The sequence below is a fragment of the Micromesistius poutassou genome (assembly GCF_964030765.1).
Source record: "Micromesistius poutassou genome assembly, chromosome: 10".
Classification (NCBI taxonomy): domain Eukaryota; kingdom Metazoa; phylum Chordata; class Actinopteri; order Gadiformes; family Gadidae; genus Micromesistius; species Micromesistius poutassou.
In genome coordinates, this window is record NC_140280.1 from 17,891,667 (window position 1) to 17,905,429 (window position 13,763).

The 13,763-nt window shown below is 43.5% G+C and overlaps 1 protein-coding gene across 3 annotated transcripts in view; it reads left to right on the forward strand.

Annotated features, from left to right (window-relative positions):
• The window catches only part of cadm1a (cell adhesion molecule 1a), a 252,300-nt gene that overhangs the window by 192,656 nt on the left and 45,881 nt on the right, over positions 1–13,763 (forward strand). For all 3 annotated transcript variants that reach the window (XM_084474647.1, XM_084474649.1, XM_084474648.1), the window contains 2 exons: positions 8,264–8,416; positions 8,752–8,889. In XM_084474647.1, coding sequence (XP_084330773.1) covers positions 8,264–8,416; positions 8,752–8,889 — 291 coding nt within the window. The remainder of the gene's footprint in view (positions 1–8,263; positions 8,417–8,751; positions 8,890–13,763) is intronic.

The following is a 13,763-nucleotide window of genomic DNA, read 5'->3' on the forward strand; positions in this document are numbered from 1 at the left end:
AGAATACCTACATCTACAAACTATATTATTGGGATGGCAACCTATGCATCACACCAGGACCTGCCCTAAACTCACTTTCTTTTGTGTCCATTTTATAAATGTAATAATTGAATCCTTCAATTTGGCTACTACAACACGGCTGCTTCAATTCACTTAAGCAGGCGAAGGGTTAGTTCATGGTAAGTTAATGGGTTAGTGTATGTATGCGTCAGTGGTGATTTCTCTAAGACTGCAAGGGAAGCTCAGCTTCCCCTAAAATTTCAAAAATTAAATGGTCAAATATATACTGTTGTGTTAACATTTCATTGACTAAAAATGCGTTAGAACACGTCCATCTCGAAAACGAATTTGTTTAGAATCAGCTGCTTATCGCAGGTCAACTGACTCGATTTCCTTCTCATTCATTCCCGTAGTGTCACAGTGCATTTGCTTGTTGAAGCTCAGCGTCCATCCACTTCAATGGGGCTGCATAGAACAGCTTTTTTTAGTGCGTCGAAAGTCTGGCCTGGACGCTGGGCTTCTACGTGATGTTTGGAGGGTCTGCGAAAGACTGAGTTGCCATTTGATTGACAGCGATTTTGAACTATAAAAAGTCGCCGGAGCTGTCTTCATTCCTCAGTCCCATCGCGGATTTTGCAAGCGAGTTGAAAGACGAACTGCAACCTATTTCTTGATATTTGCTTGGGGAAATTGCTAGACAATTTTCATCATACATTTCATACACTTATTCACACAATTCCTTGCTTCAGTTTAACATAATTCCCACATTTCCTTGTTCAAGTTTAAGGAGCTTCTCCTGTTTAAAGCGGCTCAAGTCCTACACCCGTAACACAATGGGCCAAGGACGTTTAAGCAGCCTAGCTCTGCTGGCCATTGAGAGGACACTGGTCAAGTCAGTGGAAAAGACAGCTAGTTGGTATGACAGAGCATTTCCTTGAAAAGGAACAAAGAGCATAATTTACATTTATATATACATAAATTGAAAATTTATATGATGTAGGCCGAAAATGAGCTTCCCCTCTTTGAAAGACCAGCAGCCGCCACTGGTATGCGTTACAACTTGCCCTCTTCCTGTGCACATTTCTGTGTGCACAATAGCTTATACAGTAATTATTAATTATTGATTAGTTACTGCAAACCTTCATTTCTTATAATGTGTTTTGCACATGTTTTTGTTGACACATTTGATAGTGGTTTATTTTGCACACAAACGCGTAGGTGCAGAATTGTCATACACATCTGCGCCCACATTTACACCATTCATTTCGAATAATGCTTGTGTCAAGTACGGGCTAACCTTGTGGCTATTCATACAATTTAAATCCTAAGAAAACATTTCTCCTATTTTCTCTAGAATGGTAGGTGCACTAAGTCATTGATGGCTCTCACCAACATTACACCCACTAGCCTTGGTGTATTTAGGGCTCTGTTAAGAATTTAATAGAATTTCTGTCAATCTTACTTTATAAATAAATAAGGAATAATAAGTAGAATATCTTGTAAATTCCACACTTTATGTTTTTCCTTTGAGTCGGTCTTGAACGGGTCCTCCACAATGATCAATTGACCGAGTTTATTGGGTGATTCACTAGCACCTTCCGTGTTGTGACCCCCCCAGCTTGTCCCCGGGCCCCTTCTGACCAACCCAATAAAAATGTTCTTGGGCCACTGCTGGCTGTCCATCAGGAGCAGGAGGGCTCTTCAACAGGATGCCTCCATCTCCAGCCATCTCTCCCAGGCATTTTCTGCCACATTTAATTTCATCACAGCCTAGCACCTTGCCAGGCTCCCCTCCAGTACCACTTTAACATCACTGCCTTCAGAATAATGTAGCAGTTGCCATCCCTCATGCACTGATGGGTGTGTGTGTGTGTGTGTGTGTGTGTGTGTGTGTGTGTGTGTGTGTGTGTGTGTGTGTGTGTGTGTGTGTGTGTGTGTTTTCACACTGAAGATGGAAAGAGAGGGTCAAAGAGGGAAAATTGGCGGAGTGCTTTGACGCCAAGATGTATCCAGTGGCTACCTTTTTCGTCTCCGCTGGTTGTCGTTATGGGGCCCTTTGTTCTATAGGACCTTTAAATAGGTCAGCCGAACAAAAATGTGTATGGAAGTGCTCATTGATTAAGATGGGAGGGGAATGAAGGCCGATTCTCTTTAAGAGTGCCCTCCATGTGTACACTCAGCACCTGAGGTGTGTGCAGGGCCCTTCGGCCTTTGACTTTTTCAGGATGTATTGGTCCTCTTGGTTTGGACCAGGAGTCATGTAGAGCACGTGTCTCCATATCCAACATAGCTTATCAGAAGCCATAGCCTTGGGAAGGCCCAGGTCTAGGGGATGATAGAACCACCTGCAGAAGCCAGGGAGTTTAAATTCCCTGCTCGAGATCATCAGCAGTGAGATGGGGCTCGGAGAGACAGCTCCTCCATCTCACACTTGGCTCTCGTTTCTTTTTGACTTCAGACACGCATGTGCACCAGGAGCACGTTGTCAAGGCTGGTATACTTGAATGCTCTTGAAAAAGTCTCAAGGTGACATGAACCCCGATGCGTGAGTCATTCCCAAAGATGATAGACGAGGGATTGATGCTTGGAGACCGTGTTTGAAAGGGCTCCATGTTAAGGACTGTCTTCTACAGCAGTGCAATCTGCTGAAGGTCCTTGAAAAGAGGAATTTTCTTTTTGTTTTACTCCTTTGGGGGAAAGAAAAGTGGGTTGGCTGTTCGACAATAGACTGCTCCTTCTGTCATTCAAGCCTGGCAAATTACGACTTTTCCCAGTTTTCAGCAGTCTGAATGCTGCTTCCCGTTAATGAAAGGGAATGTTTGCTCCTTTTGTTCCGGGTATATTTTTAAGTTTGATGGACAGTATCTTTGCCCAATTCAATATGGCAGACTTTGGGCTATATAGGGTTTTGTCCCTGACATGACATGCATGTGACCTTTTATAATCAACTATTTTATACTTGAAGTGCTTTTTACGTAATTAAAATAAACAGCTAACCTACGGGCATTTGTCTGTGAAGGTGAACCCAAGACAACACCGCAGCTTATTTTATAGCTGTGGATGGTGTTTGTATCTTCACCATTCATGCACATGTAAAAGGTTTACAGTATCTTCCTATGTCTTCCTATGTGTTAAGCTTTTTGGTGCTTCAAGCTTTTATTTTATGTTTATTTGTCAGCATAAAATTAAATGTTAAGTTTAATTGAAGAGATAGATGGAAGATTTTCTGTAGCGAACCACTTCTATTGCTCACCACATAACTAATACCCAAGCCGGTGCCTTCCATCCCCCTTTTTAAAGGCCATCTTTGTATCCAATTTGATTTGCTTTTATCTCTGCAAGGTATATTTTTGCACATTCTCGGGATAAGGTATTAAACAGCTGACACCTGTTCCCTTTCTGCGCCAAATCACCTCAGAGAGCGATATATAGGAGGCCGCATTCGAAGTCTCGTTGCTCTACTCTGAGAGGCAGGGGAAAGGAGATGGGACCACAAAAGCAATCACCACAAGCACAAGCTGCGTAGTTATTCTTTATCAGGGGGGTAAGTGCACTCTAGATCTGGTGTCTTCACAGCTCGCCCATAGGAGCTCCTTCCCAACTTCCTCCAGATCGGGGAGGAAGGTGGAGCTGAGCTGTAAGAACATAATTACCCCCCCCCCCACCCAACTCACCCACACTGACACCCAATAATAAAACGTTGATGGGTTCCTCTCAGAAAGCATCGCCAGCCACTAATTACAATTGATTGCGACCACTTAGACAGCAGCCCCCACGTTTCTCTCTCTCTCTCTCTCTCTCTCGCTCTCGCTCTCTCTCTCTCTCTCTCTCTCTCTCTCTCAGATTGTTCCTCAAACAAGTCAAGAGGGAATTTTTCTGGGAGGAGAAAGATTAAGGGAAGATATGGATGTGGAAGATGGAAGGGGAAGGGAGGGGGGGAAGCAGAAGGATGGATTAAATGGATTAAAAAAAGTTGGTAGAATGCTAGGAGTAGCAGCTAGTGAGTTATACTATTGGTTTAAATATTTGGCAGCAAAACAGTGTATACCTTAAATTTGTCACATAAGAGTGCACTTTTAGTATGCGATTGCATTGTCGTTACGAGAAATGCTGTACAATTCTGTTTGCTTTGCCTTTTCAATGCTGCTGAGTTCAACCTTTTTTTATTTAGCAGTCTTTATTGATTATAAAATGATGTGCTAGGCAGTCATTGGCTGCCTTGCATTCAGACAAAGAACAGAAAAAAGATTCCCCTGCTGTTGTAGTGAATGAAATACGTTTCAAAAATATGTTTCAATTATTGATTCAAGTTTTTTTATTTTTTGTCCTGTGCTTTACAAGCAACATCCATAATACTTTTAAGAAATGTGCATTGTGATTGTGAATTATTTGGTGAGAAACAGGTTTCTTATTCTTTTTCTTTATTTCTTAATTTGATAGTGTCATGTCAGTTTAGCTTTGCTTCTTTTTGTCTTGTTTATGTGCTTTTCCTATGCTTTTTATATCTGATGATTGCAGAGCATAATCTTGGAGGGATGAAAGACAAAATACGGCAGCTACATGCAGCATTGTTGCATTTTTATTTATTTGTATTTATTCAATTGGGCGGCGCTCTCAGGGAATTGGGTATAAAGATGTTTTTGTAATTGCCAAATCCTGTTGTGGCCAGGAGGTAAAAGATATGGGTAATGTGAAATGTGCCATTGTCCCCTTCATATATTCTCATCAGGTTATATATATCATATCGTATTCATGACCACTTTAGGGGTTACAGCATTGGCATATATACTGGGAGATTTATTAAGCTTTCTCTGTAGAGGCTAAACTTAATATAGTCTCTCCGTAACACTAATAATAATACTTGTGTTTTACCCAAGCTATGACCCTGTTTGGCTCCCAGCCCTCGTTAATAGCGATGGCGGAGCCCGGGGCCATTTGTTTTATCGCCACGGTGATGGAACCCGGAGAAATTGGTTTAACCTCCTTGCTAAACCCTCGGATCGAAAATCTGGGAGATCTGAGATCGGTAGATGTCTGATGATCATCCTCCAGGCAGTGTCAGCCCCCATATAAAGTCATGTCCTGTATGTAGAGGTTCACCTCCAATGCTACAGTATCATAGCAGAAATGTAGGTTTAACCCTAAGCACTGCCCATCAAGAAGGCGTGTGGGACCAGAGCCTGCCCCTATACCTTAGGACTTAGCCGCTAATACCTTTTGCTTTATGTCAAGTTGTTTATGGCGAGACTCACAAAACCACTTAAGTTGTTTAGATCTTGTCTGTCCCATGGCAGGAATTGTATGCAGAGCTTCCCGTGATTTACAATTCACAATATACAGGGCTTTAGGATAGGCTGCGTCTCCTATATGTACAGGGAGCCTTTAGATGCCTCAGATTATTACTAGAACTGGCACCAAGTATGTAGAGCTGACTAAACTATCAAAGAGATCAAGTCTCTAAAGAGCAAAGTCAAGTTGTTTGTTTCTTTGCTTTGCTTACAGTTGAATTGTATGTTTTTTCTACAATGCGGTCTCTACATTTTTTCGGGCTCACAAAGCCCGAACACACATCCCTTTTCATTCGCCAAAAATAAGCTGCTTTCTGTCCTGGCAAAATAATGCCAACTTGATAATTAGTTTGTCATTAACCAGTAATGGACCAGATTAAATATCATGGTGCCATCTTTGCTCGTCTCTCTTGTAATATGTAACAAGCAAGTATATCAGTTGATTTTTTGTCCACTGGTGCATGAGGTCAACACTATCAAAATGTACAACAATCTTGTTGCTTTTCCTTGTGGTTTGCGTGCGTGCGTGTGTGCGTGCGTGCGTGCGTGTGTGTGTGTGCGTGCACAGACACTGTAACATCAGAGAGATTACTTATGAAGCGTGCCCACACCTGTCCCGGCCCACGAGTACATGGAAGTCACATTCATGACAACAAAAACAACAAAGCCAGCAGTCACAGTTGAAGGGGCTCTTTCCTGTTGTGTGGTCTGTTTCAGTGCATTGGTGAAAGGGAGGGAGACAAATGATTGCCGTGTTGGAATCCCGTTTGCCTCCCTTTGGTGCACTGCCTTCCCTCGTCCGTCCCCCCACCCGTCCCCCCCATTCCTGCTCGCTGCCCAGACTACTGCTTGGATTCTTCATTCCTGATGAGAAATGGGAAGAAAGAAAGAATTGTCGCCGTGATGAGGGCTGATTGTTTGTCACCGCCTGCCAGCACCTTTTATTCTACTCTTCATCACTTACTTGTTGTTACTTGTTCCTATAGTTCCTCTCCAGGATTGAAAAAAGTAACGTGATACCTGCGGTTCTCATACCACATACCTTAAAGGTCCCATGGCAAGCTATTTTATGGATGCTTTAATATAGGTGTTAGTGGGCCCCTAATACAGTACTTGAAGACGTTCAAGAAATTCAGCCTTGGTGCAGAGTTACAGCCACTACGAGCCAGTCCCACAATGAGCTCTCCACAAACGTGCCGTTTTTAGAGGCGGGTCAAAGTGGAGGGTGGGGGTGTGGCCCTGAGCAGCTTGCGGCCACGGTACCATGCACTAGTGTTTACAGTGGAACACTGAACACTCCGGGTGCTCCGGCGGGAGTCCTGGAGCTCTATATCTAAATATCATATTATATTTAGATATCTATATAATATAATATATATTATCATGGTCAAAAGCTGTTTGCGCCTCCGGATGATATTACGAATCTCAAATGACTACGTTGTGTTCTCAGACGCCTCTGGTTCTTCCAATTCCACGTCAATATTAAGTACAGACTGAACCGCGAAATGGAGGAGAAAGTGATTGTTGACCGGGGTTGTCTCTCGCTGGAGCCCCGCTGCCCGCTGCCGCGGTAGCGGGCAGCTCCGGCAGACAATCCTGGGCAACAATCCTTTTCTCCTCCATGTCGCGGTTCCCAATTCCTATTCAACCATGGCCGAGGTAACCCGCACTACGAATCTCATTGTGGACATACCAGAGACCTCAGAGAACCCAACGCAGTCTAGTCTTTTAACCAAATGGGAGCTTTATGCAAGCTTGCGTTATTGTGTTGCATGTTATGCGCCATAACACCAACAGCAGAACGGTTATCCAAATAACAACTTGCGTAACTTGCGTTACAGTATGTGTATTCACACACACACACACACACACACACACACACACACACACACACACACACACACACACACGTGGCGCTTGCACGGTCCTAGCTCATTGTCTCATTGGCGGGCCAAATTCTCTGGGCGGGCCAAGGCTAGGGGAACTCATATTAATGTTAGAAAACCTCATAAAGTGAAAATTTCATGCCATGGGACGAAAAAAATGACCCACCCCAAATTTCCCAGGGGCTTTTGTCGTAAGTATGTTGCTTCAGATGGCCCCCACGTGTTCTACTTTTAGACCAAGTGTTTGGAGATTGAAAATAGATGGCATGGTGCCATGGTGGGCTCTGCTGTCAATCACGCTGAGACATATCAGCACATCAGGTTGGGTTGGTGTGAAGGTAGACCGTCTGAAGCATTTGTCACACTGTATCACACTTGAGAGTGGCCACTTACACCGGGTGGGGGGAAACAACAAAGTTAGGAGAGATGAAATTGGAGCATCTAGGTGGGTGGCCCACCCCGGGGTTTATGGATCCATCCATCATTTTGTTGTCCCCAGGACTGGCTAAGGACAGTCGAAGACACAGCATAATCCTCTCCACTGTTCAATTACAGTGGGCTGTACCGGCACAATTGTGTGCATATGGAAATCTTTTCATTAAAACCGTCCACGTGCAACTTGTGAGAATACAGCTGTGGGAGCAATAAACTTGCATGTACACATAAAAATATATTCACAAAACACATATTTGCTTTCAAATATGTGTTTTTTGTGTTTATATGTGTTTTCGAGATTGGGACTTCTTGAAGCTTTCATATATATATTTTTTCCTGTACATTTTCCATATACTACTGCCTGTCACTCTGTGCTGCTGAGAACTATGTCCAGAGCTTCATTCACAGTATTCATGTGCTAAATCCGGCGCATGTTCAGACGCCGCTGCAGACGCAGATCCGTTCCGAGCATTTTATCCCCTACGTTTAGTGCAGCAAGGGAGTCTCCCAAGAGCCTTGTTAGAGTGATGATGCTGCTCCCTCCCTAAAAACAACAGCTTCATCTTCACCTGTCCCCCCTTCTTCTCCTTCCCCCCTCTCACCCCCCCCCCCCCCCCTCCTCTCCTCTCTCTATTTTCTCTCCTCGCTCCTCAGCTCTGAAAGACGCTCGCTTCCAGCTGGTGAACTTCTCGGAGAACGAGCTGCGGGTGTCGCTGTCCAACGTGTCCCTGTCTGATGAGGGCCGCTACGTGTGCCAGCTGTACACGGACCCCCCGCAGGAAGCCTACGCCGACATCACCGTGCTGGGTACGCCCCGCACGCACACGCGCACACACACACACACACACACACGTACTCACTCACACTCACACGCACGGTGGCCGCATGCCCGATGCACACTGGGTTCAACACACTTATTAACATTGACTTTCTTTTTGCCTTTTAAACTGAATCTGAAATGGGTATTTACTGCTAGTTACACATTTAGCAGACGGTACATGATAATATATTCTGCTCAGGAGGCAAGCACAATAACTGCCCCCAACATAGGGTTTATAATTTTAGTCCTTTTAGTCAAACAACCACTAACCATTGCACCGTCCCATCCCCTGTGTGTCTGTGTGTGCGCCCCCTAACTGTAGTTCCTCCGGGTAACCCCATCATCGAGGCCCGGGATGAGGTCCTGCGCGAGGGCAACGAGACGGAGATGACGTGCACGGCCATGGGAAGCAAGCCCGCTGCCACCATCAAATGGATGAAGGGTGACAAAGAGCTGCCAGGTGGGTGGGGGCCATGTGTGTCTTAAAGGGGAACCAGCCCCACTGAGCCAGCCTCTAAAATATGCTTTCAGGTTGTGTTCATTTTTGGGGCGGGGCTTGCTGACTCGGCTGTCAATGCCCCTTCAAGTCAGTTTTAATAATAATTGTCAGACAGGTGTGTCGCATCAATGCTTAATCAGCAGGTGATAGCAATAATAGGTTAAGCGTGCAATATAATGTGTTGAACATACAGGGAAAATCATGTAATGAGAAACACAAAAATAGACATTAGAAGTTCAGTCTGGATACATTTAAAAAGGTAAATGAAAACCAAACTAACTTATTGTTCATGGAAAGGGATTTTACTCTTCTATATCGTAATATATTATTTCAATTCAGATTAGCAATGGTTTTGATATAACGCTTTTAATTGCTGTCAAGATGTTAAAGCAAAGATATTCTAATGCATAGTTAAAAAGCATGTGTTCTCTTGAGTAAAAACTGAAAGGAAAAGTTAGAAGGAATAGTTATAAGAGCAACCCATAATCTACTTGGTCTACTTGGTTGCACTGTTTAACATCATCCCTTGGACTCCTGCTCTCTTTGTGTGTAAGTAAACTTTCCCTCGGTTGGAACTTCCTCCCGCACATCATTCGTTGTTTTGTTCTTTCCCTCATCTGCTCTTTCTTTCCATTGCATTTTAACACTGTAATCGTTCAATTGCCTCCATTAATCCGGTGTGAATGCACAGTGGTGGCCGGGGCCTATTTGCCTCATGACATGTTTTCATGCAAACTTCAAAGGGAATGTGGGCTTTGAAATGGCTGCGTGGAGCCCCATGGTGAACCGCAGCAACACCACCCCCACAGAAAGACATGCGGCGCCGTCTCATGGGCCGCCCCCGCGCCACGCTTTGTTTAGACCTGAACACATCAAGGTTCCCATTTGCCACCTGGCCGTAAGCCAGCACGCGTCAACAATGCGCGCAGCACCACCACCACAACAACAACAACAACAACAAACAGCGAGGCCCATAGAGTGGTCCGCTGTGCAGCTGAAAGGGTGGTGTTCTGGGCGGAGGTCAAAGGGATTAGTTCAACATGAAGCTGTTAACCTCCTGGAACACAGGGTGACCCTTAAAGCTGCGGCCAGAGTCCACTCGCCCTTTCCTCTTGTGTTCAAGCCGGCATGGCTTCAGATTAATGTGTGTTGGTGTCCCCCGCAACAACAGAACATCTATGTGCTGTGCTTTAACAATGTACATGTTGTCAATGGGGAAAAATCTAACAGAACATCATTACTAAGGATCACTTAAAATGTTGATTGTCCAGCTATTAGAAGTAATACAAATTACCACATCAAAAACACAACATTTGTAGCCGACAGTAGGAACAACCATGAGACAGCAAATAATAAGACTATATAAAAACAGAAGCTTGCATCAGGTAGGTAGAGATCAACTGAAAAGCATTGTCAACTCAAGCAGATTCAACAAATAGAAACAAAGTAGGAAAAAGCTATTACTGTGTCCGGGCTATTTTCTGTTCGGCCTGTCGATAGCCACAGAAAACGGGCAGCCCTTATGTCTAAGTCCTCCTCGCCGACACCCTGAAGCGGTGGCCAGAAGGCGGAAAGCACAACCCCCTTTTGCAGGGGCTGATTATAACAATGGAAAAATTACATTAGCCATCCTAAGGACCTGCTTGTTATAAACGTCCATGAGCTGGGCCCGAGTCAACCCAGAGACCTCGCTTGCCACTATAATGAGGCTTCCAAGTCTGTTCTCATTGGACAGGTTAAGATTTCTATTCCAGGCTACGATACTGAAATTTAAAATGGATCTAATATAACTTCTGTAAAAGAGTGTCGTCATTGCAGAACAAACGTTAAAGAAAAGAAACCTTCTCAGAAAGAGTTGCACTACCAGGGAAAACACCCAGATATTTGAAGCTGTCCAACAGCTCGACGGCACAACCTTTAATAACTAAAAGTTGATCTAATAAGTTAGATTGGAGCTGGGTGATGACTTTCTAAAATGAACAATGAGATCTTTAGTTTATTTTCCACATTTAAATGGAGGAGGACCTTATAGCACCCTGAAACAAAGGCCTGATATGCTCACTACTCAGTATGATAATATACAATGATTAAAATCTCATGCACGTGAGATCCTCAGGCAATGTGCCTCAGGTGACACACACCGGGTTCCTGATCTGATGCTTGGGTGAACAGACAGATGGATGAATAGATTTTCCTGTGTTCATTGAGGTTTCCTCAGGAAGCCTTGGTTTCCCATAAACCAGCGTCATGTTATGATGTGTAGCAGGGTGCTGCTGTTTTGATGCTCAGCGTGCCTACGCTTGGGGAAACAATCGTTTAATAATAATAATGATTATTTAATAATCTACTGCAGTAGAACTACTCTCTCAAGTGTAATTTAAGATTACACTGTAGTAGAGAGCCACAGAACTGCCGGATCGAGACCATATCAAAGCTATCATGTGCCTTTGATTAAAATTCAGAAACCATTTATTATCAATGTCTGGGTGCTTTTCTTTCTGTCCGTCACAGTACATAAATATTCCAAGTGGACCTGCCAGTTCCTTTATCATTGACCTTAGTAATGTAATGAATACTGAACCCGCGGTGTATCCAGGTGAATTAAAGATGCAGGTGAATGGAAAAGAAAAGAAAGCAGATAAAGAAGAGAAAAGCAGAGACCGGAAAGGCTGGCAGACACATTTCTAATTAAATGTTCCTGCAAAATTGAACGTAATTACCTTAAGGGATAATCAGGCTCTCCCAAATATAATTTAAAGGTTGCAATTGTCAAGCTTGATAATATAAATCCAGCCATGGCTCCCCTACCAAGCGCGCTGGCGTGGCTATCAGAGCGTTATCTCTGGCTCTTTCTCTCCTTCTCCTTCGCTCCCACCATCCCTCCCCCTCTCCCGTCTCTGTGGCTCACCTCTGTCGCTGCCCTCCCCTCCTCCCATCCCCAATGTTCTTGTGACTCAATAACTTGCAGCACTGATAACTCCATCGCTCCAATAGACTTTGGCTTGAAGGAAAGGTCACAAAGCAACAGAGAGGCGATGTTTGGGCTATTTTCTTTTAAGCATTGCCACTTTGTTTTAGACATAGTTATAGATACAGATAAGTGGGAGGTGAAGAGGACCCATGGAGAGGGAAGCCTGTGAAGCTGTAAATAGTTTGAGTGGCAGACACAGGCGTTAAGGCCACTTGAGGAAACCACTGGGATTTAAATTACCCTGCTATCACCCAACATGCTCCAAATAGGTCATATTTTGCACTTTTGACTTTTGTGACTAATGTAAGAAGAGTGCTGTGTGGTTTATGTAGCCCCTATTACATTACATTTATTTAGCTGACGCTTTTATCCGAAGCAACTTACTATAAGTGCATTCAACCATTAAAATGCTATTTAGAGATAACAATAAATATGCAAGTGAATAAAATGTTTCAAATAAGTAAACTGCCTCAAGTAATACATTTTAGAAACCAGAGATAGATGATGTACTTCATTTTAAATTTCGTAATTTCTTAACACAGATTCTGCAATATTGTCATAAACCAAACACAGCCGACTTGTGTGCTTTCATATAGGAGGCCGGCGTTCCAGAATCAGAGGCGTGAGGTGTAACACAACAGCGGCAGCCTCTTGTGTGGCATATTACATAAATGTAAATTCTAGACAAGAAGTGAGTGTTGGATTGCTTTTATTAGCTGTTCACATTTAGACCACTTTTCAAATGCAAGCAAAGTTGCTTTGCATCGTAAACAACATGTTGATTGATGATGTTTCAATGGCCGATTTATGCGAGCAATGTGTTTGTGCAATCAAAAATACATTGGAGGACTGCACACATTAATGTTATTTCCTCCACTTCCGACTTAAAGCCTGAACAATTTGCCCCCACTCCATTCTGTATTTGTATGTTCTTACAGGAGGCGAAGCAGAATTGCGCCACAACCTTGAAATGGCTGTCTAAAAGGGGCTTATGTTTTATTTCGAAAGGCTTCCCTCGTGCATCAAAGGACAATACCATTCTGTGTGATTAACCCATGCTTACCAAGTCTCCTGGCTTCACTAAAACAGCATGACTAATATGATTGGTCAAAATTACTTTTTTTCTGCTGAGCATTTACTGTGTTCACACCCTTGCACGTTTGAAAAAATGAGCAATAGCACTTCAGTCTTTTGGAATCGATGTGTTGATAGTGCCACTATTGTTGTGGGTGTTTTAGTGAAGCCAGGAGAGACATTTATGATGGTAGTATCATCCACACAGGGTTAATTTCTCCCTGATCATGAGAGGGCAGAAAGACCCCTGAGCTTCTAGGGAATTTCGATAACAAACTTAGCAACTCTTTCACTCCAACTCCTATATTGTGCTGTTTACACAGCGCCAGTTTGTTTTTTCATACGGAATGCGGTTTCACTAACAAGTGTCCACTGCAGTGTGAATGCCAGAAAACAAACTGCCATAAGGCAGTTAATTAGTTTAATTGAAGTAACGCATCACTTCCTCTGATGTACTTATTATTTATCCACCAGCTAATTTATCCTGCAAACTCAGCAAATGCCTACCACTGTGTTAAGTAAAGCTTGGGTAAGGTTAGATCTTACTAATGTCGATAAATACACTTTATTGCATTCTATTTTACAACCAAAATTAGCTTTTAATCTGTGTTGGAAGACCTTACGAGGCGGGCCGAACATTAAAAGAGGGATGTTTGGCATCCCCATCTCTGCCACCTTATTCGTGTCGGTAAACAGAGAGGTAGAGCAAGAGGAAGGATTTATAGTTACATTTCAACACTTCACATGTAGTCTCTCTTGCCCTGTGGCATGTCCGATTGCTCTCTTTATT